This window comes from Cynoglossus semilaevis, chromosome 14 (assembly GCF_000523025.1).
Source record: "Cynoglossus semilaevis isolate Cse_v1.0 chromosome 14, Cse_v1.0, whole genome shotgun sequence".
NCBI lineage: Eukaryota > Metazoa > Chordata > Actinopteri > Pleuronectiformes > Cynoglossidae > Cynoglossus > Cynoglossus semilaevis.
The window spans coordinates 15,971,050-15,998,473 of NC_024320.1; the positions used below are offsets into that span (position 1 = coordinate 15,971,050).

The 27,424-nt window shown below is 41.0% G+C and overlaps 2 protein-coding genes and 1 long non-coding RNA gene across 6 annotated transcripts in view; 2 read left to right on the plus strand and 1 right to left on the minus strand.

The window, feature by feature from the left end:
* LOC103389782 (kalirin-like) overlaps positions 1–19,582 on the plus strand; it is a 25,110-nt gene extending 5,528 nt beyond the window's left edge. The window contains exons 9-57 of one of the 3 annotated variants that reach the window (XM_017038376.2): positions 1–90; positions 266–400; positions 484–576; positions 916–1,038; positions 1,120–1,236; positions 1,684–1,758; positions 2,101–2,223; positions 2,339–2,391; positions 2,712–2,859; positions 2,943–3,139; positions 3,225–3,322; positions 3,939–4,102; positions 4,462–4,581; positions 4,658–4,737; positions 4,911–5,049; positions 5,257–5,391; positions 5,478–5,634; positions 5,756–5,871; positions 5,958–6,080; positions 6,293–6,475; positions 6,571–6,695; positions 7,017–7,083; positions 7,386–7,495; positions 7,899–7,968; positions 8,069–8,158; positions 8,259–8,351; positions 8,418–8,529; positions 8,683–8,873; positions 9,086–9,187; positions 9,288–9,442; positions 10,136–10,238; positions 11,774–11,935; positions 12,076–12,253; positions 14,351–14,404; positions 14,484–14,587; positions 14,677–14,805; positions 14,887–15,000; positions 15,217–15,287; positions 15,458–15,524; positions 15,621–15,724; positions 15,808–15,877; positions 16,350–16,436; positions 16,648–16,740; positions 16,821–16,871; positions 16,973–17,050; positions 17,200–17,385; positions 17,483–17,654; positions 17,766–17,911; positions 17,997–19,582. The exon at positions 1–90 is cut by the window's left edge and continues 61 nt beyond it. In XM_017038376.2, the coding sequence (XP_016893865.1) occupies positions 1–90; positions 266–400; positions 484–576; positions 916–1,038; positions 1,120–1,236; positions 1,684–1,758; positions 2,101–2,223; positions 2,339–2,391; positions 2,712–2,859; positions 2,943–3,139; positions 3,225–3,322; positions 3,939–4,102; positions 4,462–4,581; positions 4,658–4,737; positions 4,911–5,049; positions 5,257–5,391; positions 5,478–5,634; positions 5,756–5,871; positions 5,958–6,080; positions 6,293–6,475; positions 6,571–6,695; positions 7,017–7,083; positions 7,386–7,495; positions 7,899–7,968; positions 8,069–8,158; positions 8,259–8,351; positions 8,418–8,529; positions 8,683–8,873; positions 9,086–9,187; positions 9,288–9,442; positions 10,136–10,238; positions 11,774–11,935; positions 12,076–12,253; positions 14,351–14,404; positions 14,484–14,587; positions 14,677–14,805; positions 14,887–15,000; positions 15,217–15,287; positions 15,458–15,524; positions 15,621–15,724; positions 15,808–15,877; positions 16,350–16,436; positions 16,648–16,740; positions 16,821–16,871; positions 16,973–17,050; positions 17,200–17,385; positions 17,483–17,654; positions 17,766–17,911; positions 17,997–18,182 (5,739 nt within the window). In that variant the 3' untranslated portion in view covers positions 18,183–19,582. The remainder of the gene's footprint in view (positions 91–265; positions 401–483; positions 577–915; positions 1,039–1,119; positions 1,237–1,683; positions 1,759–2,100; positions 2,224–2,338; positions 2,392–2,711; positions 2,860–2,942; positions 3,140–3,224; positions 3,323–3,938; positions 4,103–4,461; positions 4,582–4,657; positions 4,738–4,910; positions 5,050–5,256; positions 5,392–5,477; positions 5,635–5,755; positions 5,872–5,957; positions 6,081–6,292; positions 6,476–6,570; positions 6,696–7,016; positions 7,084–7,385; positions 7,496–7,898; positions 7,969–8,068; positions 8,159–8,258; positions 8,352–8,417; positions 8,530–8,682; positions 8,874–9,085; positions 9,188–9,287; positions 9,443–10,135; positions 10,239–11,773; positions 11,936–12,075; positions 12,254–14,350; positions 14,405–14,483; positions 14,588–14,676; positions 14,806–14,886; positions 15,001–15,216; positions 15,288–15,457; positions 15,525–15,620; positions 15,725–15,807; positions 15,878–16,349; positions 16,437–16,647; positions 16,741–16,820; positions 16,872–16,972; positions 17,051–17,199; positions 17,386–17,482; positions 17,655–17,765; positions 17,912–17,996) is intronic. The other 2 variants (XM_017038374.2, XM_017038375.2) reach the window with 2 other exon arrangements.
* On the minus strand, positions 19,339–25,919 carry LOC112488059 (uncharacterized). The gene is made up of 3 exons (XR_003051765.1): positions 25,592–25,919; positions 22,263–22,543; positions 19,339–19,394 (listed from the first exon to the last, which is right to left on the minus strand). It is a non-coding gene; the product is annotated as an uncharacterized LOC112488059 (long non-coding RNA).
* bco1l (beta-carotene oxygenase 1, like) lies at positions 21,848–27,249 on the plus strand. Of its 2 annotated transcripts, XM_008325351.3 has the most exons (11): positions 21,848–22,026; positions 22,295–22,423; positions 22,504–22,633; positions 22,844–22,991; positions 23,076–23,223; positions 23,714–23,934; positions 24,372–24,638; positions 25,140–25,245; positions 25,318–25,412; positions 25,933–26,044; positions 26,123–27,249. In XM_008325351.3, exons 1-11 carry the CDS (start codon positions 21,963–21,965, stop codon positions 26,311–26,313), a joined length of 1,611 nt encoding a protein of 536 aa, XP_008323573.1. In that variant the 5' UTR covers positions 21,848–21,962; the 3' UTR covers positions 26,314–27,249. The 2 variants fall into 2 exon arrangements, with proteins under 2 accessions (XP_008323573.1, XP_024918201.1); XM_025062433.1 differs by lacking the exon at positions 21,848–22,026 and having other exon boundaries at positions 22,291–22,423; positions 22,509–22,633.
* The last annotated feature ends 175 nt before the right edge of the window (positions 27,250–27,424 follow it).

Below are 27,424 nucleotides of genomic sequence, written 5' to 3' on the forward strand. Positions count from 1 at the left end.
GGACCACTGCCAACAGCTACCGCAGACCTGGAGGCTGCAGGCAAGAAACACCAGGAGCTGAATGAAGAGATCTCAGCCAACTACACACAGGTATGTCCAACTGTCCAAATGTCCTACTGTCTCTACAGCTCCGTACAACCGTCAAACTGTTCAAACTACCTGACTGTCCAACACACTTTTTTTTGGTCAAACTGTCTATATGTCCTAATCTCTGTCCAACTGTCACTATTTGTCTCCGAGCATGTCCCTCTGTCTATGTTCTCAGGTTAGTGAGAGTGGTAAAGCACTACTGGATGTCCTCCAACGTGTCCCAGCATCTGAGGCTGAGGATTCTGCATCGAAACCAGATTTTACTGCTGCGACTCATAGCATCATGGGGGTTCTCCACCAGGTGATGCAGGTAGGACTGTGTGACTCTCTGGCAGTGTTGCTGAGGACACAAGACAAGTTGAACATGTTGAACGTCTGTCTTTCTTTTTGCAGGGACACCATGAGGTTGAGGGAGCGTGGCAGCACCGTAAACTCCGCCTCCACCAGCGTCTGCAGCTCTGTGTCTTCCAGAAGGACGTCAGACAGGTACTACAAATCTGGAACTAGATCTAGACCAGCGGGTCCCAATAAGAACGTCAGGATCTACCAGTAGATCGCAAAGGGAGCACTGCTTTTTTAAAGATCAAATCTCTATGACTTACTTTGCAACAATGCAAGTATTGACTCTGTAGATGTAGTAGAATAAAGAAATAAAACCAAATTACAATTCAGATTAAGATCCAGATGTGCACATCCTGATCTAAATCCAGATTACACTGTGATGTAATTACAAAAAGATTTACATTTAAATCCAATTTCAAATGTTTCACCAAATGTGGCTGAAATACTACGAAATCTAGACCCAATTATATGGTCCGTTTTCAGGTTCTGGATTGGGTGGAGCAGCATGGTGAGGTTTTCCTCAACAAACACAGCGGCGTGGGAAAAACCCTGCATCGAGCACGAGCTCTGCAGAAACGCCATGATGACTTCCAGCAAGTGGCGCAGGTGAGCTGAGGCCTGTGACATCAATGAAAACATCACTATTGAAATCACTGACCTTCATGGATTGTTGTTCTTGTTTGTTAGAACACATACACAAATGCAGAGAAGCTTCTGGAAGCAGCAGATCAGCTGGCTCAGTCTGGAGAATGTGAGGCCGAGGAGATCTACCAGGCGGCTCGAGACCTGGAGCTCAGGATGCAGGTACTTTCTTTAAGGTTGTCCAGGCTCCAGGAACAAGTCAGGTACCAACTATTTAGATGTACCTAAAACCTAGACATCAGGGTGGAGATAGTTGTTGTTAAATTCCACCGGAGACCTGTAGTTCAGGAATACATGCAGTAATTATTCAGGTCTATCTGGGACCCTGAACTTCATATCAACTTGAGACCTGGAGCTCAGGATTGAGGTGTTTCTGGACCTGGAGAATATAGTATTATATATACTATTAAAGTGACCAATGAATGATTAGATTCTCTCAACTAGTAGAAGAATCATGAGGCGATTATTTAAGTCTACCTGAGGCTTTAATTTATATGTGAAAAACGTGTGTTTTTTATATATGTTTATTTACTTGTTGGGTTGATGGTAGCCTTTTCTCCAACCTTTAGCTCTTTTCTTTTTTTGTGACCTTTTCTTGAATGTTTGCAGGGATTTATTCAGAGGGTGGAACAGAGGAAGCTGCTGTTGGACCTGGCTGTGTCATTCTACACACACACCAAAGAGGTAAAACTATTTTCGTGTATTTCCAGACATGCATTGATAGGCTGTATATAAAAAAGTAGTTGGCTTCTATTGGACGTTACTACCCGTCAGTCATTAATGACTTTGAATGACTTATTCCCTCTGTAGAACTATTGAGGTCTAGTTTCTCTCAACTTTGTTCCAAACAAAACAGTGTAGTGTCATTGTTTTCATCTGATTGACCAAAGGTCACTTATATGCATAGTTAAGAATAATAATAATTAATATTATTATTGTTATTACTTTTTATTTATGTATTTATTAATTAATTTATGATTATTATTACTGTACCAATCGTAATTAAATGGTTTGTTCCATCCTCAGCTGTCAGTCTGGATGGATGGTCTACAGAAGCAGCTGTCATCTGACCTCTGTGTATTTCCTGACACTGTGGAAGCTTTGCAAACTCTGATCAGTCAGCAGCAGCAGCAACAAGCCAACACTCAGGTACCTGTCTCCACCCATATGACCTGACCTTGTCATAACAAACTAACCCCTTCAACCCTCAGGTCCAGCCTCTAAGCTGTAACCCTCCACACTAACCTTTAACACTGACCCACAGGAAGCTGCCATGAGTGTCATCAGAGAAGGAGAAGATCTCATTCTGCAGCTCAGGTACACAATCGGATATTTAGGGCATGTCTGATTTATCCCATCCTGAGAGTAAGAGTTGGTTTGATTCAGACCACCATGACACTGCCAGACTCAATCGGACAATTTCCAAAACTCAGAGCCTGTGTTTATGTTTCTTTACTACGATCTAAAACTCGGTCAAACAAAAACGTCAACATGATTTCCAGGCCAACAAAAACAAGTGCGTAGATTGTTGTTTAACGATAAAGGTGGTTTGTTTTCGGTAAAGTACAGCCGATACAGGTGTGTATCTCTTCCTGTTGTCCTGAATATGTTTTCACTCATGGCTGCATTTGTTATAGGCCTCAAGGCAGCTCTGTGGGCCACGTGGAGTCCGTACTGCAGCAGCTAGAGGAGGCTCATGTTCAGCTGGAGGAACTATTCCATCAGAGGAAGATCCGTCTGGATGTCTTTTTGCAGCTGCGAATCCTGCAGCAGTGCACAATGGAGGTATGGCCTCACTGATGCCAAACATTTGTGGTCTGGAACCTTGTTCAGCTTCTTCAAACCTCTGAGGGTCTCTGTCTTTGTAGGTCACTGGGGAAATGGATGCCTGGAAGCAGGAGCTGCAAAAACAGTCCCAAGACTTTTCCGCAGAGAAATCGGCTTCTCCGCGGCTACCGGACGTGAATCAGGACAAGCTTGCTCAGGACAAGCTGACCCTGGGCCAGTCACGGCTCATGGAGTCCAGTCCAGAGGCGCTAACCTTAGCACAACAGCGCATCCATAGGTAAAGGGAGCAGATCTGATGATGACAACATTGTTGAGAAAAAAAACCCGACACATTGAAGAACTGTTGGATTTTGGATCTGCAGGCACATGGAGAGAAGGCTGGCCATGAACAACATGATCTACGAGGTTCTTCAGCAGGGTCAGGACCTGCAGCAGTACATCAGTGAGATCCAGGCTTCAGGTCAGAATCAGCATGAATTTAAAACCTCTATTGTCAAAACTAAGGTCCAGGTAAACCCAAACAAGCAAGTATCAAGGACTGAACCTTAGGGCTGACCCTAAAATCAAGTGTTCTCACTTCAAGGTGGGATATGATAATACACATCACTAATACACAGGCTGGAAGAAAGGTTTGGTTATCAACTGCTGTTTCATAAAAGGAATGGAACGGTTGAATTAATGATTAGAATGAAATAGAAAATAATAGATTTGATGGTCAGTACCGACAGTGCAGCATCAGCGTACCACTTCACTAACACACACACAAATACACACACACACACACACACACACACACACACACACACACACACACACACACACAGGATAATGACGGGAGGGGTAAAATGGGGGGATGTGGTGTTGCCATAGAAACTAGTCTCTTAGGCCCCACAGCTGGTCACCATGGAAACCTGGCCCATAGAATTTGCCATTAGGACTCACACACACACAGACAGACATGAATGGAAAAACAGAAAACCCATCTGCATGTACAGATTACTGTATAAACTTGTGTGGACACTGTGAAATATGTCCGTGTGTGTTTGTGTGCCTTACTCTTTATGGTTCTCTGACAGGGGTGGAAGTGTCAGAGTCCGAGCGAGGACTCTCTGCTCAGGTGGAGGAGTTGCAGCACCTCCTGCAGGACAAACAGAAGGAATTGCAGCAGGTCGCTGATCATACACACACACACCTGGAACAGAGCCTGCAGCTGAGACACCTACAGAACCAGGTCAAACAGGTAACATGTACTGGACAAGACAGAGTCTAGTTTAGAAAAACTAAAGGTTTAGTCAGAGAATTAACAGCACGGTACAGTTGTCCAGAATGAAAGAAAATAGAAAAGCTATCATTTATCCATAACTAAGAAAAGACCTTACAATTTAACCAAAATGCTCTAAAGTTACCATTAGGATGAGTAAACGTTAGTATTTAATTAGTTTATTCAAAGCCAAGTGTGAAATTGCTAAGAACAGGATAAAACACCTGACACTGAAACAATTGGACTAAATATTTGGATTATTTTCATCTTAAATGTTACATATCTGAATGGCTATAGTTCTAGAAGCTACAGCTTGACCTCTGACTCTACTGACCCAGGTTCTGGGCTGGATCTCTGAAGGGGAGCTCATGTTGTCCTCCTGCATGTTAAACTCCAGCTGTTTGTCTGAGGCTGAGCAGCTCCAGAGGGAACACGAGCGCCTCCAGCAGGCTATTGAGGTAACTGGACAGACAGACACGTGGATGAATGTGGTGAAAATGTAGTAAGTATCATTTGTATCATCACCTTTTCCAGGGACTCCTCCACGCTGACTCTCTACAGAGAACCCACCAGGTGGCGCTGGCTCTGCAGCAGAGAGCAGAGCTGCTGGTCAGGTCGGTGGGGGCTGTGTGTTTTTGTTGTTTCTTCCAGATGATATGCTATTCCTATATTTACATTATTTGTTTGTGAACTTCAGCTTTATTTGTTATTTGTTTAAATATATGCAAGCAAAGTCATGTCCACTTTCCACTGACTGCATTGTCCTCTGTCCTCTCCACATCTTCAGGTCTGGACACTACGATCCAGATGCAGTGAGGTCTTGTGCCCAGACAGTGGCACTACACTGGCAGACACTAATGCTGAGGATCGAGGACCGACTGAAGCTGGTCAACGCCTCTGCTGCATTCTACAGGACGTCTCAGCAGGTATCTGTCCTTTCTGTCTGCTCCTCAGGTGTTGGAGTCCTGTGCAGTTCTGAGTAGAAGTGGCTGTTTGGTGCTGTGTCTTGTGTCTTGTCCTGTGGCTGTCCCTCACACTCCCCTCTGTGTAGTTCTGGTTTCCCAGTTCCCCTGTGTTTTCCTCTTTTTGATTCTGTTTTGACTCCTATGTCTCCACTGCCGTCCCCTCCTCAGGTGTGCGGAGTCCTGGAGAGCCTGGAGCAGGAGTACCGTCGTGAGGAGGACTGGTGTTTGGCAGGAGAACGTCTTCCTGAGCAGCTACTGCCACTCATCAACAAACACATGGAGCAGAAGGAGGCCTTTCTGAAGGTCAGCTGACCACCTCATAGCCAGTGAGAAGAAACCTTCTGACATCACTGTGACATTTTGAAGTTAACATATTCTTTTCACACAAGGCCTGCACGCTGGCTCGAAGGAACGCCGAGGTATTCCTGAAGTACATCCATCGAAACAGCGTTACTATGGCAACCATCTCTGGACACAGTGTCACTGGAGTGACAGGTGTCAGTGAGGTCACAGGTCACTCTAGGGTCCCTGAACAACAAGTCAAAGGTAAAGAAACAACAGGCTAACTTTTAGTTTTGTTCTTTGCCAACTGTTAGTCACTTTTTGTCAAATTTTTAAAAGTTTTCTGAACTTCAATTAGATAACATTAAGCTACTGTTATCTTCAGGAATCCTGAGTGAACTGCTGCAGAGAGAAAACCGAGTTCTTCATTTCTGGACTCTGAAGAAACGTCGACTGGATCAATGTCAGCAGTACCTGATGTTCCAGAGCCATGCCCAGCAGGTAGGAGGTGCTACACAGTAGTGTGTGTTTGTCTGTCAAAGACATTTCCAACTTTAAACCCACATTTCCACCTTCTTTACCCACAGGCATTGGACTGGCTTCAGCAGTCAGGTGACCACTACCTGGCCACACACACATCACCGGGATCAAACACAGCTGAAACACAAGAGCTATTGAACCAGCATCGAGAATTCTGTGTCTCTGCCAAGGTCAGGATTTAATTAGGTTTTATTTTTAAAATCAATTTTCTAATTTTCATCAAATTTCTCTCCATTGGTTTTGGACAGCCCTTTATGATTTTACATTTCTTTAACAATTTTTATCTTTTTTGTCTGATTTGTCTTTGATCTGGAATGTTGGTGGTATCTTTTTTGCTAGCTTTAAGCCATCCCTGGCTAAAAATTGTGAACCGTCTCCTTAGCACACACAGGAGAAAGTCCATCTACTAATTCAACTGGCTGAGAGCATGCTGACCAAAGGCCACGCCCACCGTGCAGAGCTGCGGCGCTGTGTTTCCGCTGTGGACAAACGTTATCGTGATTTTACTGTACGCATGGGACAGTACCGCCACCTGCTGGAGACAGCACTGGGAGGATGCTCTCAGGTGAAGCCAATTACGACAGTTTGAAGATCTGACCTGACATTTACTGTATGTATGTGTTTCAGTTTGACAAACGTGATGTTCTGTGTCCCTTACAGGACAACAGAGACCTGGAGCTGGAGCTGATTCCCAACAGTCTGTCCGACTCAGATCCCGAAGTGAACCTGTCTGACCCCAGCCACCAGGTCAGCGATGAAAAGAGACGCTCAGCACGGAAGAAAGAGTGAGTTCTGCCAGTCTCAGTACCTGTACTGTCAGGAGAGAGGGACTGACCTGGGACCAAACATATGGACCTCATGGATTAGACCAAACTATTTGACCCGCGGGCCACAATTGTCCTAAAATTGAATGGGGGGCCGGGTCAGGAGCAGATAGATGGACCGTTCGTGTGAACTGGGATAAATGACGTAAAAGTCTACCATAAAATGCTAATATGCTAGTATGCTTTTAAACTTTCCAATGTCATTTAGTGGGGAAATGCTGGCATTGTAGTGAAAAGGCAGAAGTATAATAATAATTATTGTAATGTATGTTGTATTTGCAGGTACATCATGGCAGAACTTCTTCAGACAGAGAGAGTCTATGTCAGAGACCTGCAGGAGTGTATCGAGGTAAACATGGCTAATATGATCTCTCAAGTCCATCAAGAAAAGCACAGCTGGTGCTTCACTGCTGCCTCCAACACTGAGCACAAAAGTGTAGTGAAAACACTGAGGTGTATTTTCAGTGACACAAACCTCACTAGTTACACAACTCAAAACAGCAGTGAGCTAAAATCCTTGATTTTCTCTGCGGACTTTGGTGTGAGAGAGCGGGAGTTTTACCAACCGGTTTTCTGTTGTTGAAGTCTGTCTGACAGTGAGATAAGAGGTGTAAACAGGTGTAGACTGAAGCTCTGTGTGTCCTGCGGCAGACATACCTGTGGGAGATGACGAGCGGCTCTGAAGACGTTCCTCCTGGTCTCTCCAACAAGGATGACATTGTTTTTGGAAACATCCAGGACATCTACGAATTCCACAACAGGTAGTGTCTGTTTCACTGGATAAGATTGACAACGAGAAGAGGTTAAAAACATAGGTTTATACAGGACAACGAGATCGAGCCACTTCTACTTCTTGTCTTCACAGGCATCTTTAAACTGTTGAACAACTTTTTGTGTTTCAGCTTACTTTTAGCTTTTAAATATATTTCATCACCTTTTAATTATTAAAAGGTCCTTTATTCGTCCTACAAGGGCGAAATATGCAGGGTTTTTTTACAGCTTACATGTAGCTATTTATGGGAAAGTTTTGTCATATTTTTAGCCTTTTGTACTATATATGTTGCCTGCTCTTGTCTATTTTGGGATTTTATTGTTTATTTATTTTTCAAATCTAGATTAAAGGCTGACTTCAAGGCAGCTTAAACCTGTAATGTGTATTTGCAGCATATTCCTGAAAGAGCTGGAAAACTACGAGCAGCTTCCTGAAGACGTTGGACACTGTTTTGTAACCTGGGTAATAAAGTTGGTTTTATATTGAAAAATATCCTAAAGGTTTGTTTTACATTTAATAAAAAACACCTTTGTGTGTGTGTGTGTGTGTGTGTGTGTGACAGGCTGACAAATTCCACATGTACGTGACCTACTGCAGAAACAAACCGGACTCCAGTTTACTGATACAACAACACGGCGTAGGATTCTTTGAGGTCAGAAACATCACTCCAGTATTTTTTATTAAACCAGCTGCTGTTGTTGGGTATGATGGTAACCTGTATTTCGTGTGTGTGTGTGTGTGTGTGTGTTCAGGAGGTCCAGAGACGCCATGGTCTGGCAAACTCCATCTCCTCAGCTCTGATTAAACCTGTTCAAAGAATCACTAAATACCAGCTGCTTCTCAAGGTCAGGAAATTAAATTAAAAAAGAAATAGTTCTCAGACACAGTGACAATAATTTGTGTTTACACAGGAGTTGTTGACCTGTTGTGAGGAGGGAAAAGGTGAGATTAAAGAAGGTCTGGATGTGATGCTTAGTGTCCCAAAAAGAGCCAACGATGCCATGCACGTCAGTATGTTGGAGGGTAAGTTTTCACCGCTGTGTTTTAACTAAAGCTTGGTCACATTTTTGAAAACTAAAATACTTTCTCTCTCTCTCTCTCTCTGTCTTTATTAATGGGTCTCTATCACCCATTGTTTCTTTCACCTTTCATCTCTATAAATACCACCTGGTCCAGGTCTGGAAGAGGGTCTCGAGGTCCAGGGTGAGCTCCTCCTCCAGGACTCCTTCCTGGTCTGGGAGCCCAAGTCTCTCATCAGGAAGGGGCGTGACAGACACCTCTTCCTTTTTGAGCTGTCACTCATCTTTAGTAAAGAAATCAAAGACTCGTCTGGTCGAACCAAGTACCTGTACAAGAGTCGACTCAGGGTGAGACCTTCTGTCCTGTAGAAATACTTCCTAGTTAAACCAACTCACTTACAGTACATTAAAACACGTACTGTTCCTTTTTCAACCAAATCAGAGGCATTTCATCGTCTCTGTCTAAATCAAGTTACAGACACTTTCTGTCCTGTTTTCGTCCAAACACAGTCGCTCTTCTTTTAAAGATGTGTACTCTCTTCTGTCTGTTATCACGTCAGACATCTGAGCTGGGCGTAACAGAACACATCGAGGGCGATCCCTGTAAGTTTGCTCTGTGGGTTGGAAGAACACCAACGTCTGACAACAAAACAGTTCTGAAGGTACTTCTTGAGACGGGTCTAATCTGTTTTAATTCTCTGATCGTCTTCTGTCCTCATTATTCATACTCACCAGCTGTGGATGTTCTCTCTTTGTACACAGGCTTCGTCTTTAGACTTAAAGCAGGAGTGGGTTCGCAGCATTCGTCAGGTCATCCAAGAGAGGCGGGGCCACCTGCGGGGGGCGCTTAGGGAACCCATCCCCCTACCAAAGACACCAAATCCTACACTGGGAAGACAGCGCAGCATCACACGCAGGTCGTTTAGTACTTGTATACACTTTCTGAAAATGTATACACAACACTGGGAGATTCTTTTTTTGCTGTTAGACCTGATGCTAGAGAAGAGTTACAGCTAACATTGAAACATTTAAAATAAAGTACCTTAAGCTTAAAATAAATCAAAAATAGTTTCAATTCAATTTCAAGAGCTTATCTGTTGCATATTTACACAAGTGTTGTAGAAAACTGTAATAAAAAATACATGAAATAATGGTTATAAATCAACAAAAGTAGCTACCAGAAATAACAAAGTGAGCACTTGATTTAAAAAAAAAAACAGATTGCCTTTATATAGATTCTACCTTCATGCTAAAGGTTTTAAATATAAATCTAATCCTAGATGTAAAAATATAAATATTTTGTGTTTATTTATTTAAAATGTAATGAACATTTACAAAACAGAAACTGAAGGCAAAAAACTTGTACTATATTGAAAAAAGTCTAGTGTCATTTTTGAAGGTGAGGCATGGCTTGGTTGATGAGCAAATGCAGATTGCATCAATACTGCACCTAACTATAACCAAGACATAGCTTGGCCTATGTAGCAAATAGTGCCAGGATGTAGCACAAATGTGGGCAAAATGATTTGTGTAATTTGGAGTATTGTGCTAACTCACGATTTGAACCTGCGTGTGGTATATGTGTGTGGTTGTTTTGTTCTATTTAACAGGGACACGAGTGAAGACGCAGACAGTTTGGGAGACGCCAGCAGTCAACCTGACACTGTGTCCATCGCCTCCAGAACCTCCCAGAACACTGCTGACAGTGACAAGGTACAGCGCACACATTCACATTTATAGACAGACACACATACACACTCTAATGTGCAAACGCAGACAGAGGGGTGTGCTGCTCAGAATGATGACCTCATCACTGCTGCAGCTGGCTCTGTGTGTGTGTGTGTGTGTGTTTGAGGGAGTTTCCATCACATTGAGCTCAGAAACACTCTCTCCTCTGTCCGTTCTTGTCCGCACTTAAGGTATGTTTGACTTTTTTAACTAATAATTTAACATTTTTCCCTGAGACTGTTGACCCAGAGTGCAGGACTGGTAGAGTGTGTCATGACCTTTGACCTCTGACCTTGGGCAGTTGTTAGGCTTTAGTTCAAAGACAGTGTTTAAAATAAACATCAGATTATAAATGATTGTGAAGGAGTATTACATTGGTCTGAATTTACTCATCATATAAAATACTTAATACTGAAATAACTCGTGTGAAATGAATACGAATAAATAAATTATAAAATAAAATATTTAATATTATTATTTAATATTTTTAAAATAATATATTTTACAAAATAAAATATATGAATAAATGAAACAAGGCTTCTGTAGCACATGTACCAACAGGACATCATACGATCACCTTTACATAGTCATAAACCTGCTAAATGAGCTGAGACATAGTCATAACTATTAAAAATATAAGTAAAAAGTTTTCCCATTACAGCTAAATGTTAGTGGCTGACAGCTAAAACCAGTAGCTAAAAAGCTAGCCAAAGCTTTAACCTAAATATAACAAGTAGACCATATTTACAAAAGATAGTTTTTTAAAATATGAAAGATTAAATCTAAAAAAAATCTAAAGTGCAATGAAATAAAGTATATAAATAAATATAGTGAGATTTGTTTAATGTGTTAAAAATTTAATGTATTAAATTTGAATATGGTGTTGGTTTAACCCCTTTAATATATAACATTCAATCAAGCAGTGGTAAAAAAAAAATTGAAATCAAGGCTTAGAAGAAAAAAAACATGAGAAAAGTCAAGTCCAAAAAAATATTTCAAAGAATCAGGTGTTTTACTGTATATGAGACATGTGTTTATATTAATTTTAGAGCAGTGTGTTTGTGTGTACGTGTGTGTACACAAGTGTAAAGACTAATCACAGCTGCCTTCAATTTGGACTAGGAAACACCCAGAACTCCCAGCAGACCCACACACACACACACACACACGCGCACACACACACACACACACACACACACTCATCAATCACGTGATGTTTTCTGTCCTCTTCAACCAATAAGAACTTAAACGTCAATCTGTGGTTACATGTCAGATTGATGTTAATGTTCATGTAGTTGTCCAGCAGGTGGAGTTGTTTGCTTTTTGTATAATTGTGAAACTGATGTGTTCCTCTCATTTAAACTTAAGCAAAGATGGTAAGATGGTTATGCAAGTTATCTCTCGTTGTCAATTTCAAACTATTATAGAAGGTGAAGAAGTCCTATAACAACAATATGGGCAACATGTATAATGAAGTTAACTCACCCCTGTGTGTGTGTGTGTGTGTGTGTGTCTTTCAGTTGTCTGGAGGCTGTGAGTTAGTGGTGGTCTTGTCAGATTTCTCCTCTGGAGCAGCTGGAGAGCTCAGTGTTCGCTGCGGTCAGACAGTGGAGCTGGTGGAGCGTTCAGTTGACCGACCTGGCTGGAGTCTGGTCAGAACCACAGAGCAAACACCACAGCAGGTAATCTGTCAATGGACCAGGCAGTTATTTAAAAGAAAGTTCAGACATGAATATATATTTTTTTAAAAGTCAAGTTCAAGCACTTTCAAATATTGTAAGAACAATTTTGAACTCCTTTAAATAATTGTTTTAATCTGCAGGAGGGATTAGTCCCCATGAGCGCCCTCTGTCTGTCACACTCACACAGTGCAGCTGACATGGAGGGACTGGCTCCACCTAACACAACCTCATCAGGCTCTGTGTCCACTTGCAGCAGCAGCACTAACACCACCCCCTCCTCAAACTGCACCTCCTCAGCCATCAGCCCCATCGTCAAAGGTGAGTGTGACCTTTGACCTTTTCCTGCTGCAGCTCAGCTTCACTTCCTCTTTAATCTGAGAAAAGTTTAAACATCCTCTTGGTACTGTGCAGTGCCACTGTGTCTCCTGTTTCCTGTCATCGTCTTAGGTCACATGTCATCTAAATGTTTATAACACACACAGCATTCCTCTCTAATTAGTTATTTAGTTCCACTGCTGCCTCCTGTGGTCAGTTTGTGTCACACATGAAGCTAGGAAGTTACAAAACAGCATTTTTGAACTTTGTGATAAAGTTATCAGTGGGTTAACAACTGCTGTGTAAAATCACATGTTCTCTCTATGTAGTATTGGAGGTGGACAGGAATAAACACACACACACACACACGATCACAAGGAAAACACAGGTGAAACAGTGACAGAAGGTGAACTTTGACCTGTCGTAGTTTCAGCTCAGACTCAACAGGAAGTTCCAGTTTCACATCCTGGCTGTGTACGTGTTTATGTGTGGGTGCATGAGTGTGTATAATGCGCTAATGTTTGTATCCACATGCGGCTGTGGCTGTGTGTGTGTGTGTGTGTGTGAATGTTTCCTGTCTAAGTCTAAAAATAAATCAGTTTTACTGATGATGATGTCATCATTTTCTTCTTACTTCTCTGTTTCTTCATTTTTAAAGTTTGCAGATTTTAAATCAAAATCTTGCATTTAGTCTTATTATTAGTCTTAGTCTTTATTATTTCATGTTTATAACATTTTTATACGGTTCACAGTTTATTCATATTGTCTCTATTTGCCTGAGCTCTTATTTATACACAGGTGCATATTAATATGACTAAACCTTGTGTGGTTTTGATTGGCTGTTGGCAGACACTGACTGTCATAGTTTCGTTAAACCACGCCCAGTTACTTGACCCCACCCTCTCTCTTGTTAAACTCCACACCTCTGTTCTCCTGAGGTCACAAACACATATGTTGTCTCTGTATTTGTACAAATTTGTTCTGAATGAAGTGATGTTGAAAGACCACGATGCAGCGGTGTACAGGTGCATGCTTGGATTGCTCTACTGTTTGGCGAAGGATTGTAAGAGAAAGAGAGGACGAGCGAGGTTGGTGCTAAATATGACAGAGAGAGAGAGAGAAAAAGAGAGTGAGTGAATGAGAGAGAGTGAGAGAAAGAGAGAGAGAGAGGGGAGTGTGTTAATGAGTGATGGAACAAGGTGACTGTCTTTTTCACACACACACACACACTCAAACACACACACACGAATGAGTGTAGGAACGTAAATCACAGGAGTGCATGTGTGTTAAACTAGACTTGCAGGTTTTTTTTTAACAGTGCACTTTACACCACACCCAACACACACACACACACACACACACACACACACACTTACAGTACATATATTATAAATGCAGAAAAACTCAGGGGACACAGCAGTTGTCCATTTGTTATATCAGTGAGTTAAAATGAATGTATGTATTTATAGTTTAAAATTCTATGTTAATTTTTATCTCAGTGACACAAACTGACCACAAGAGGCAGCAGTAGACAAGTAGCTTTAGTGTCTCTGAAAGCTACAAACTTTTATTTGAGATAAGTGTTGTGTGTGAATGTTTTTGTGTTTGTGTGTAAGCTCAGAGGGACAAAGGAGCTAGTGTCCCTGTGGGCTGAAATCACTGACTGTAAACCAGGGATGTCTGATAATATCGGCCGACCGATATATAGCATATTATGTAATATCTGTACGAATCGTTATCGTTTTTTCTTCTGATGATGAAAACCTGATAATGCAATGCCAAGGTTTCGCCAAATGATGTGCCCTAAAAATAGCTTTGGGGATAAACGGCTGCATATTAAGGTGAAAGTCACTAGATGGCAGCATTGCAGCTCATTTAATTAATCTCAATTAACCCATACTGTGGGTTTTACAGATAAATAAATAAATAATACCAGGTCTATATTGGTCTATTGATATAGTAATCAGAAATTAAATGTTTGGACAATATCGGCATATTGGATATCGGCAAAAAGTTAATGTCGGACATCCTTACTGAATACTAATAAACTTATATGAACTGCCTCCTGACTTTTGTCTCCTGGTTTGTGTGTGCGTTCAGACTCTGCAGGTCTCTACAGCTCTGAAGGTCAGGGACTTCACAATCAGAACAGTAGTGGGTCATATTCATTTTAAAGAGCATTTCTGACGTACAGTAAACTTCACTTCCCTGACTCCAATGTTCTTTTCCTCAGGTGTTTCCTCCCCCTCAGTGCAGGCCGTAACAGCAGCTGCAGGGGGCACTGTGGGTTCTCCTGGTCCCAAACGCAGCGGCTCAGGAACAGGAAACACCTTGAAGGTAACATCTAAAAACATTCACCTGCTTATTTAATTATTGGTTCGTCATTTTTGTTGATTCAGACATGTTCTTTTTCCATATTGTGACAGCGCTGGTTGACCAGTCCGGTTCGCAGGCTGAGTCAAGGCAAAGCTGATGGACAGAAGAAACCAATCAGAGCCAGGAGGCGGGACAACAGGCCAGAGGTTGCAACGCCTCTTACTGGAAATGCTCAGACAGTGCGTGAAGACACGTGTCACAACAAATATACTTAAAACAAGAGAAAGACGTCGTCTGAGGTGACATTTGTGTTTCTGCAGAAATCCAGGAAAGAGGACGGTGGCCAGAGTGGAGGGGAGGAGGAGCCAGAAGAAGAAAACCACACCCCTCTGCCACCGCCCATGCAAATTATCAAAGACCCCAACAACCCAGAGGTACAGAGGGAGGAGCTTTGATACGTAATCAGGAAATTACTTTTAATTAATACACCAAGATTATTAGATTTAAAAAAGCACAGGATGAGAATAGAGAGATATTTTAAAATAGTAAAATTAAACAAAATTAGTCAAGATACTAAACTAAATAGTTAAAGTTGATTTATTTATTACGCTTAGATGCTTTATCAAAGTGAGATGTTTCATTTTTTTTAGGCTCTGGACTCAGATCAAGGCTCCAACGAATCAGACACTGAGCAGAGAAACAAAGCTCTAAGAGGAAGAATGTGAGAGACACACATCGTACTACCTTCTAGTTTTTTTTTTCTATTTTCAGTTGTTTCCTCTATTCCTACCTTTTGTTGTCATCTTTTGTACTGATGTTTTTGTCATTAATATTGAACAAGCACACAGACACAGTGACTGTATTTCTGTGTGTGTGTGTGTGGGCGCACAGGTTCGTGGTGAATGAGATGATCCAATCAGAGAAGGACTATGTGAAGGATCTCGGTGTGATTGTGGAGGTAATGAAGCCCCCCATCAAAGTCAAACTCCACCCAAAATAGACAAAATAAAATGGATAGGCAAAACACTAACCTGAGTGTGTGTGTCTGTTTTAGGGTTTCATGTCAAGGTTAGATGTCCGAGGAATTCCAGAAGACATGAGAGGAAAAGACAAAATTGTCTTTGGGAACATCCAGCAAATCTATGACTGGCACCGCGAGTACGTGTTTCGAACTCATGTCCACACACGTGTAGAGACGCCTGCAGTCTCATTCATGCTGACCTGACCTCTCTCTTTTCCAGCTTCTTCCTGGTGGAGCTGGAACGCTGCGTCCAGAACCACGACCTGCTCGCTGACCTCTTCATCAGACATGTAGGTGTAACGTCTTCATGCTGTGACCGCCTTAAAGATGCCGTCATAGAACAAGAAGAAAAAAAAACTCAAATTAATGAATTTATGGATTCTGATACATTTGACATTTCTGTGTGAGCACCAGAAAACCTTCAGGTGCTCACCTGAAAATAGCCTATTGTATGAACATGTCAGTGCAGGAGTTAGTTTGTTTACATTCACACAGGACTTACAACGCTTGGATCATGTTGTTACTTTCATTGAAGAACCTAAATGTTTGTTTATTTATTTTCCCATGTGCCTTTAGTGGCTCAGTAGGTACATGTTTTTGCACAGGATTTAGCTTTTTAGTAGCACTAAGATGTTTTGAATACATTTTTATTTTTATGTTAACTGTTCATGCTAACTGTAAATAATTTGAGATTTCATTTTTTTAGGTTGTAGCTATAATTGAGCTGGTTGGCTGACTTTGAGCTGGGTTTATGCTTTGCAGGAGCGTCGTCTACACATGTACGTTGTTTATTGTCAGAACAAACCTCGCTCAGAGTTCATCGTGATCGAGTACGAGACTTTCTTTGAGGTAAAGAATCTTCATTCATTAAAACTGCTGTTAGGGATGTTGGTTTTTTTGATTCCGTAAGAGTCATTTGTGTGTTGGAAGGCTAACCTAACATACAACAACAACTTTGTTGACCAACAGTCTACAATACCAACTGTAGCTGATTATGAACTATTACCACAGATGAGCCACAAACTGGTTGAACAGTTTTTTTTTGTCCATCTGTCTGCAGGAAATCCAGCATGAGATCAGCTGCAGAATGTCCATCAGTGATTATCTTATTAAACCCATCCAGAGAATCACAAAGTACCAGCTTCTGCTGAAGGTCAGTAACCAACAGCCTTTGTCTCTGCTCACAGTCTGACACTATTTTATAATCTCTGCTGGTCTCGTCTGTCTTTATAGGACTTTCTGAAGTACACGTCTAAAGCAGGCCTGGACTGTGAGGAGGTGGAGGTGAGTCTGGGAAAATTGTCAATCTTTAAAGCAACAGCCTGAATGATGTGTTTTTGTTCTGCAAGGGATGAGAACGTCATGTTATTGTGTATTGTTCACAGAAAGCCTCAGAACTGATGTCATTGGTTCCAAAACGGTGCAACGACATGATGAACCTGGGACGTCTGCAGGGATATGAGGTGCAAATAAGTAAATAAACTGAATTGAAACTAGATGTTAGGCGATGAAGACAGCTGTGGATCAACAAGACTTTTGTATGGGAAAATACTGAACTGTCCCTTTAGAACTGCTTGTCTTGACCTGTCCCTTTACCTGTATATATGTCCAGGGGAAGTTGACGTCTCAGGGGAAGCTGCTGCAGCAGGAGACCTTCTGTGTGTGGGAGCAGGACGGCGGGGTTTTGTCTCGCAGTAAAGAGCGCCGTGTTTTCCTCTTTGAGCAGATCATCATCTTCAGCGAGCTCCTGAGAAAAGGTTCCAACAACCCTGGATACCAGTTCAAGAACAGCATCAAGGTGAGAAACTGCATCAGGATTTGGATTTAAAATAAATGCAAGTCTGCTCTGGTTCTGACAGTGCTGTGATGTCACTGTGATATCACCGTGATGTTAGGTGAGCTACCTGGCCATGCAGGAAAGCGTAGATGGAGATCCCTGTAAGTTCCTGCTGTGGTCCAGGGGCTCAGCCGAGCGCTTCACCCTGCAGGCGTCCTCCTCCAGCATCAAGATGACCTGGGTGGAGACTATCGCCGCCCTGCTGGATGCTCAGAACAACTTTTTGTCAGGTCAGTTCATTCATTCTTTTATTTGTAAAATAAAAGCATTCTGACCCCTCAGTCTGGAGTCACCTAAAGTTCTTCTGTATCTTCATCCTGCTTCCATTTTCTCTTTTGTAGCTCTTCAGTCTCCTATCGAGTACCAGAGAAAAGAGGGAGGGATTTCAATTACTCGCCCACTGTCTTCAGGTCGACCGCCCTCGGCCCCGCCAACTCCCAATGGTCACGCCCCTCAACCGCAGCCCGATGGTGAGCAGGATGACCAGGTCGGTACCAGTAAAGCTCACATCCATCACATTCTGCTGCCTGGTCAGCACTTGAGTGACGATTTCATCTTCTCTGTCCAATCAGGAGCTGGTACTGGTGCTACAGGACTTTGTGGCTGTGCGTGAGGATGAAATCTCTGTGTTCCAAGGCGAGAAGGTCCAGATCCTGGCCTCCAACCAGCAGGGCCAGAGTTTGGTTTACAGACCAGCCAACAGCGACTCACCAGCTGCGGAGGGCTGGGTGCCACGAAGCGTTCTGGATGCACACTGACACAAACACACACACACACACACATACACACACCAACAGCTAATCATCAGGGTTCAGACTTAAAAGGGTGGAGCCTAAAGGTGGTGATGTCAGCTCTCATTTGTTTAAAAAAAGAAGAAAAACTTCACATAATGTCCTAAAGCTCAGCCATCTATATTCAAAACAAGAACTGGGAGTTGAAACTAGAACAGAACACTTTATCACCTTTATTTGGCCTCATGAATAACTGGTATTTATTTACTGAGGAATAACCTGTCCAGCATCACGTTTGTAGGCTGTTCATTTAGCTCCCTCTACTGGTGACAGTTATCATTACAGTCACATTCAGCTAGACCTGGAGCAGAAGTTGACTTTGAATCAAATATTTCATTTAAGTCATATTAGGAGTTGGTGTTATCTTTTTAACATGGGATGAAACGATATATACAATAATGTATATGAAACATGTATATTCATCAACAGTAAGAATTTTATTTCAACTACAGAAGGGAAAAGCTCACACCAAGAGTTCATTTGTGAATATATTTAATTTTTATGATTTCCATCATTACTTTAAATGTAACTGTATTTCCTGAGACATGAAGCACTTTGATAGTTTTCTCTGGTGGACTGCTGTGGACTACAGAGACTATAGTATGACCTAGAAAGGAAGCAGCATACAGAGGGCTCCACTGTTAAAATGTAGATTATTTATATAATTTAGATTATTTATCACTTACTAAATAAAATGGAAAGACATAGAAATATTTAATTTACCTCCTTGTCATCTTTAAAAAATATATTTAAATGTGCAAACAGGATAGTTTATTCATTTGTTCAGTTAATGACCAGTCATGAGTAAACACATTATTCTTTTATAATCAGCCATTTTACAAAGAATTAGTGACTCTCAACTACACTGAGCTCAGACTAGAAGGAAATAAACAAAAAAAAAGGAGAAAAACATTTAGTACATGTGACTGTTCAGGTAGAAATCACTACTTTTAGCTCCACCCACTCACACTAACACACACGCACACCTTCAGCAGCAGGTACTGTTAAATCCCACCCCTCTTACAGGGGGCTCCCATCAGTTTACTGCACCCACTAGTTAGAGCCCAATGATGTCATAAACTGTTTTCTGTGGATCACTGCAAAAACTGACCTGACCACGTGACCTTTAGGAGATGGGTGACATCGTTGTCCATATCACTGAGGACATCATGAAGGATGCTGCCGTTGCCAAGCAACAAGAGACAGTTTATATCAAGAAGAAAAAGAGATGTGTATGAAGAGTGAAGAGCGAGTCGTCCACACATCATTAAAATCATCATCAACATCCTGTGAATAGTGTGCATAAAATGACTGAGGACGCTCGCACACACACACACACACTCACTCTCACACACACACACACAGATGATGATAAGGACTATGAAGATGAAGATTATAATAATAAGAATAAGAATATGGTTAAAAAACTGTTTGTCTGTAAATGTCTGTACGAGTGCGTGAGTGTGCATGTGTGTATGTTTGTGTGTGTGTGTATGTCTGTGTGCGTGTGTGTGGATGTTTTTTCACAGACACTTCCAGTGTCCCACTGTAGCGTTGCCATGACAAATTGTCCTGTTTACAGAGACACCTGTTGGTTTGTTGTTTAAGTTTTAATTTATGTTTATAGTTTACCCAGAGAAGCCCCGCCCCCTCTGTAAGCCCCCCCAATTTCAGATTATGCGTTTTCTGTTCCCCGTAAGTGTAAATAGACTCTGGACACTGTCTCTCTGTCCACCTGTCTCCGTCTGTCTGTCTATATGTCAGGCAGCAGCAGCAGCAGCGCCACCTACTGTGACCTTCTATTTTTACTGAAACACTGCTTCTCCTCTCTCTCTCTCTCTCTCTCTCTGTTACTATGGGTCTCTGTCTCTCCCTCACTCTCGTGCCATTCTCAGACAACACCCCGGTCCTTAATGAGCCACACAGCCCTTCATGTGTATGGTGCTGATCATTTAGGCTGGTTTCTAGTGCACTCCTGACGGCTTTGACTTCACTCTTGCACTACAGAGGGCAAACGAGGGATTTAGGGTTCAGAACAGATTCTCGTACACCCCCGAGGAATCAGGGTGGATTCTAATTGAGGGTTAAGGACGTGTTCTATTGCATGGATTGAGGGCACCTCTAAAGGGTTTAGGATGTGCAATACTAGGGGGATAGGAGGAGGTTCAGTCCACTACTCTAGTTCCCTACTAAAAAGAATGGTTCAAGAACATGGCTGATGGTTATAAACAGACTAGTGCACTGCTCTAGGTTAGGATGGACTACTACTGAGGGCTTAGGATGGATGCTAGTGCACAAAAAGAGCACAATACGAAGGGTTATTGAAAATGTAGCAGTAAAGCAGTGAGCAGTGTTGTGTGATCAACCAGAGAAGGACGTAGGTGCTGTTTAGTGAGGGTCAAACTCAACTCTACCCAATTCAACAGTGTTATTTGTACAGAACTAACAGCTGCTAACTGACTGCTAACTGTTGTTGTTTGTAATAAACTTCATTTTTCATCCTAATTAAATTTTCTCTTTTTTAAATCAACCAATAAATCAAACAGACTTTCTAGTTTCCTCCAGGCAGACTTTCAGTCATCTTTTTTCTTTCTCATTTTATTTAAAGCATACATTAACTCCTGACCAAGTTGTTAATTGTAATTATTTCTATTAAGTTATATATATTTGACCAAGGTTGAGGAAACAATGTTAATTCATTCTGGATTTGGTCAGACATTTCAACTGGAGCTGGTTGTCAGTAACTTTACCTGCACATCAGAATGAAACATTGAACTGTGTCTGATAATCTAGTGGTGGACGATAACACACCATCAGCTGTTTTACTACCTGATAATGAAAGGCTATAAACACACAGTGAGTGTCTACCTTTAAACTCTTCATTTGAAGCTTTGACTAAGCCTCCAGGCTGGATATGTATAGAGTAGTTCAATATGAGACAAAAGACAAATAAGGGTACATAATCTGACTGACCTCAAGTCAAATTAGTAAAAAAGTGTAAATATAAATATAATCAAAATGGTTATTTAACAGTTTGATGGACTCGGGTGCAGGTTTATTTTCCTGAGCAGGGGAAATAGATCAGATTGTCTGATCTTTAGACTCTCTAATTGGTTAAATTGGTTTATGGTTTTACAGCTTTTTATTATAAGCTCAGGTTAACTTGACTCAGCTGCACGGAGCAGAGTTCTTTCTCAACATTATACAACAACCACACATTTTAACGAACCATTTTCTGCTACATTTTAAAGAAAGTTTGATTATAAAAGAAACAACAACATCAAAGTTTTGAATAAAAAAAAAGGATCACACAACATCCAGGTATGACCCAAAGATGGGGATAAATAGTCTTTCTTGCTCTACTACTTAAGGTAAAATGCTGAGCACATGTTTATGACTGTCCTGTCTGCATTTAGATCTGTCCTATATAATGTATATCTGCATCATGAAGGGCACAATCACAGAGACAGTGGTGATCACTGACTATTGAGCAGCTTAAGTATTTAATAAACAGTAAAAACACAAATAAGTGTCCCATTCAAACTGAGTGTTTTACTTTGAAGCAGGGACTTTTACGTTGAAAGGAAAAAGAATTGGCAGAGCTTCTGTTACATAAGACCTGCACTGTTTACTCTGCTGGACTTATCTGGATGAACATGGTGATGACCACGTCCTCTGGACAGTTCAGCTTTAAAAGCAGATTCAGCTGCCAGTTCACTAGTCACGCTAGTGAGACGAACACCAAGTATGCACACTGTCTTTGGGAAAAATGGCTCAGAGACTCCAGAGCCGGTGAAAGCTGAGGTGACAGGTGAGCTTTTATGTTGTTCCTATTCATTTTATATATTTTATATTCATTTTACTTTTCATATATATGTTTATAACTACATATATATTTAATTTTATTAAATGCCATACATAATTATATTTAGTTTTATGTAAACATATATTTTAACTTTAGGTTAGATATTTTAACCTAAAATCTTAACCTTTTCTGTATTTTCCTTCTCTTGTAAGTGAACAGTTTGAGTTGCAATTCAAACTCACCTGTGTGTTGGTGTTTGTGCTGCATCCCACAGGCTCCATCCCACCATGGCTAAAGGGAACTCTGCTGCGGAACGGACCGGGGCTCTTCTCTGTTGGAAACTCCAAATACAATCACTGGTTTGATGGGATGTCACTGATCCACAGCTTCACCTTCACAGATGGTCAGATCTGGGTTTTTTCAGAAAGATCTGTCCACGGACGTTTGGATCTACTGCATTGGTTTACTGACATGTTGTTTCAGGTCAGGTGATCTACAGGAGCAAGTTCCTTAAGAGTGAAACCTACAAGCGAAACATAAAAGCCAACAGAATCATCATTACTGAGTTTGGAACTATGGCTTATCCTGATCCCTGCAAGAACATCTTCTCCAGGTACAGACGCCTGACTCCACAGTTGTTTAAATGTACTGAGTGTTAGGGGGGTTTCACACCTTGTAGGAACCAAGCAAGGAAGCCCATGGATCTAGAGTTGGATTACAACTAAGAACACTCTAGAACACTTAGAGTCCTTCTAAATACAGCCACCTACGATCCTTAAAAAAAAAAAAAAAACTTACAGTTTAACAATGTTCTTATCGGTAGAACCTTCACTCACCTGAGGAACATCATCCCTGACTTCACTGACAACAACCTGATCAATATTATTCGATATGGACAGGACTACTACGCCTCCTCAGAGATCAACTACATGAACCAGATTGACCCCACTACTCTGGAGACCGTGGGAAGAGTACGTTAGTCCTGGAAACACCATTAGGAACATTGACTCTTCTTCAGACTCCAAACAAAAAAACATTTTTTTGCTAAATTCCAGATAAACTACAGAAACCACATCGCCTTGAACTTGGCCACAGCTCATCCTCACTATGACAATGAAGGCAACACATACAACATGGGAACAGCCATCCAAGGCTTTGGTCTGCCCAAGTATGTCATCTTCAGAGTCCCAGTCGACGCTAAAGGTACCGATTAATTACATTATATAATGGATGTATATGACAATATGCCAACATATAAGAGAGTAGTGACAGAACTACAGACAGCCAGAGAAGTTTAGTCCTCTTTTTTAGGTTGACACATTGAAACCACAAGGACGAGTTTCACTTTCACTCTCTTTTCATTTTAAAGTGGACTCAAGATAAGTGGTATAATCAATACGTTAATTTTGTATAATTGTAATTTGTAAAAAATACAGGTAACTGTATCCACTTGAGAGAAGTTTATAATACATGATAGTATAAGCACAACAAATATTTTAATTTCCGAAACACAAAATGTTTGTGAGAGAAATAATATTTCACTATGAAAGTCAGTCCTCCAAAAACTGTTTCAACAGTCTAATGTTCCCAGAACTAAACCTCTTTTACTCTCAGAGCAGGGAGATTTCTTTGGTACAGCAGGAACTGAAAGACAACTGACATCACATCAACTCTCCTCCATCATCTTTTACAGACAAAGAAAACAAAGTGCCAGCCCTAAAGAAAGTTGAAAAAGTCTGTTCTATCCCAATGCGCTCCTCTCTGTTCCCGAGCTACTTCCACAGCTTTGGAATGACAGAGAACTTCATTGTTTTTGTGGAGCAGCCCTTTAAACTGGACATCATCAAACTTGGCACCGCCTACTTTAGAGGAGACAACTGGGGCAACTGCCTTAAATTTGACAAAGATGACATAGTAGGTTCCTACATTTCCAGGACTTTAATGACCTTTTAATCTGCTGAGAGATAGAACTGTTGTTAACAAAAATTAACAATAAGTCAAATTATGGGAACAAAACAGATAATATAAATGTTAAGCAAGACAATAATAAAGACTTGAGGAGTTCCTCAAGTTTCTTGTACAGTGGAACCTCGGTTTTTGAACTTAATTCATTCCTGGAGGCGGTTTGTGAACAAAACATTTTTCCTCATAGGAACTGCTTTCATGGTACTGTCCCTTGTTCGGCAACCAAGTTTTCGTACGACAACTGGGGCTTTTTGTGGTTAAAAATTTTGTTCGTGAAAAGGAAAAGGGAGGCGTTCGACAACCGAGGTTCCACTATATACGTTTTATTATATATTGACTTGATTGGACGGTAAGTAAACAAACAGTTCTTTTTGTGTCCATCACAGACGCTGTTTCACATCATCAACAGAAAGACAGGAAAGGAGGTGTCCACCAGGTACCATGCTGACGCTTTGGTGGTCTTCCATCACATCAATGCCTACGAAGAGGACGATAACTTAGTATTCGACCTAATCACCTACACTGACGGACACCTTTATGAAATGTTTTACATCAGAAATGTAGTTCAAGATGCGGAGAACTTTGTACAGGAAAACAAGAACTCCTCCAGACCTATCTGCCAAAGATTTGTGGTTCCACTCAATGTCCACAAGGTTAGTAAGGTCTGAAGCTAAGTTTTCTCTGGGCTAACTATTATTCAGCTATTTACTACAAACATATGCCATAATGCAATGCTTTTGGGAACCTACATGTCAGTAAATGTGGATTGTAATATATTCAGGATACAAAGACAAGAACATTTAATCTGCAGCTTTAATTATCTGATCTGTGTTGGCCACACAATGCAGGTAAGATGATGTAGATCTCTGCCTAAATTATGTGGGCTGTGTAGGCTACAAAGTACAGCATCCAGCCTACTGAGGCGATTACCAATATTATCTGCCACCAATGTAACATCTAAAGTGTAGGCTGTAGCCTATATCTAGAATATAGGCTGAGCTTATAGGCTTATGGTTAAGTGCTGGACAAGATAGTATAGTATAGTATAGGCCACAGCCTAGGTAGGGGTCAATAAGTAGAACATATAGACATAAGCCTAGATGTATCCCACAACCTGAGGTTCCCTGATGATTAATGGTTTCATGTATTTTAAGGAATCTCCCAGAGGTGTCAACCTGGTGACGCTGTCAGACACATCAGCTCAGGCAATTCTACAGGAGGATGGCTCCGTCTACTGTCAGCCTGACACCGTATTTGAAGGTTTGGTTGGAGACACTTGCCATTTAAACATGTATTCAAATCCATTGTTTTACTAGTCAAGTCTAATTGCAGGCCTGGAACTTCCTGGAATCAACTACAACTTCAACACTATGAAGTACAGATACTTCTATGGCTCCAGGGTTGAATGGTCACCACATCCTAACAAGGTGAGGCTTTATCGTCAACCACGTTAAGCTAACATTTGGTTGAATGTTGGAGCCATTTTTAAAACATTATTTTTAGGACTTTCTGCTTTATTTTATAGTAATATTTAGCATTGTTGTTAAGACATTGCTAGCTCGTTTTTTTGTCGCCGAAAATCCAAATATTCTCACACTTTACTTACTCTTCATGAAACTTGGGCCTGTTCAGCTGAACACAACGCTGATAGGAACGGCTGTCTCACGCCTCTTTTAGTTGTTATAACCATCTGCTGCCACCTAGCGGAAAAGCATTTCATTACTTTACCTGTCACAAGAGCAAAGACATATAGTTCAGAAAACAATGTAATTAAGTTGGATACTTTCCCGTGTCACACCTAACGATCTCTCACGGCGCATGAGTTACAACGTGTAATACGCTACATTTGTTTCCATAATAAGACCAAAATACAGCAGTACTTTGTACTTAAATAATCAAACTGTTGTTATCACCGTTAATTTGTCATTTCGTGTTAAACTGACACAGATTGCTAAAATCGACATTGTCACGAGGGAGCACCTGGAGTGGCAGCAGGATAAATGCTACCCCTCAGAGCCCGTGTTTGTGGCTTCTCCTGGAGCTGTGGAGGAGGACGACGGTGAGTGTCGTTAGCGTTCAATACTACACTACGTTATTTTCTACAATCCTGATTTTTATTTTTTCATAATTCCTCCAGGTGTAATTCTGTCATCTGTCATCTCTCTCGAACCTGACGTCGCTCCGTTTCTACTTGTACTTGATGCGAAAAACTTTAAGGAAATCGCCCGAGCCACAATTCCCACCAGTGTCCACATAGACCTACATGGCCTTTTTATCCCTGCTGATGTTTTGCAACCAACGCGTGATGATGACCAGGGGCGCCGCTAGTGATTGTGGGGTCCACGGAGTGACTTTTTACTGTGCTCCCAACACAGACAGGCGGTTGAAATTTTTTTATGCTAAACCTAACCTTTTGACCTAAAACAATGCATACTATGTTTTATTTACTATGCATTATATATTTGACTATCATTCCTATTCAAGTTATTGCTTATTATTTTATGTTTTATAAGTTTATTTGGGGGCAGAGCTTAGTCATGGGCCCCTAAAATCAATCTCCCCACAGAAGACGACACAACTGATTATACAATAGGATTTAGCAGTAAATTGAGTATTGTGGATCCAATCTGTAGATCTTTTATCAACTATAAAGGGCTAATTAATAGCTGAATCTAATCAGTTTCTGTTGTGGTTTACATTTTGGCTACTCATTTCAACCTTTTTGAGATGCTATAGGCTCTTTGACCTACAGCTTGTGTTGAAAGCTAGACTATATAGTTTACAGTACAATATAACTAATTTATACGGTTAACAGTGTCGCTAAATAAACATTTATTTTGTAGTTTTTATTTAAGGGTTTTAATGACCATTTAACCGAGAATGTTTAAATAAAAAACGCTTAGTGACCTTGATTTTCTCACATTTTGCGTATAGGAAATTGCTGAGAGCTATGTAAACCATCAGTCAGTATTTTCAGCACATATGGTAGACTTTTAAATAACTTACCTTTATTTCCCAGATCCTAACATCCAAACACATTTGTGCATTCACTGATGAGCCTTATTTCCTCTAATCAACATTTGATTTGGTATCAGTCCATAAAAGTTGGGAGATATGCAAAGTCAGGATTTGAAGGAAGACTTTTGTCTGAATAATAAAGAATCGTGTGAATTCCAAAGCATTTTGACTTGAACTGACTTAACATACTGGAAGTCATATTTATTAATGAACAAAGAAATCCTTTTTAAATTATCTTTTTTTTTTTTAAAGAAGTCGTAGTTTATTTTCCTCTTTACAGCTGCTGATACAAACCATAGAGTGTATTTATTATTGAAGCAGTTTCATCAATTCGAAAACAAGACAAAAGAATCAGCAACTATTTCACATCCAAATCCTGACTGGTTTATGTCGTCAAAATTCAATTCAACTTTACTTTATT

Excerpts from the sequence above, each read along its gene's own strand:
- bco1l (XM_008325351.3), top strand. The coding sequence starts at position 21,963 with ATGCACACTGTCTTTGGGAAAAATGGCTCAGAGACTCCAGAGCCGGTG. Across the intron at positions 22,992-23,075 it reads CTCTGGAGACCGTGGGAAGA|ATAAACTACAGAAACCACAT; the intron begins GTACGTTAGTCC and ends GCTAAATTCCAG. Across the intron at positions 25,246-25,317 it reads GCCTGACACCGTATTTGAAG|GCCTGGAACTTCCTGGAATC; the intron begins GTTTGGTTGGAG and ends GTCTAATTGCAG.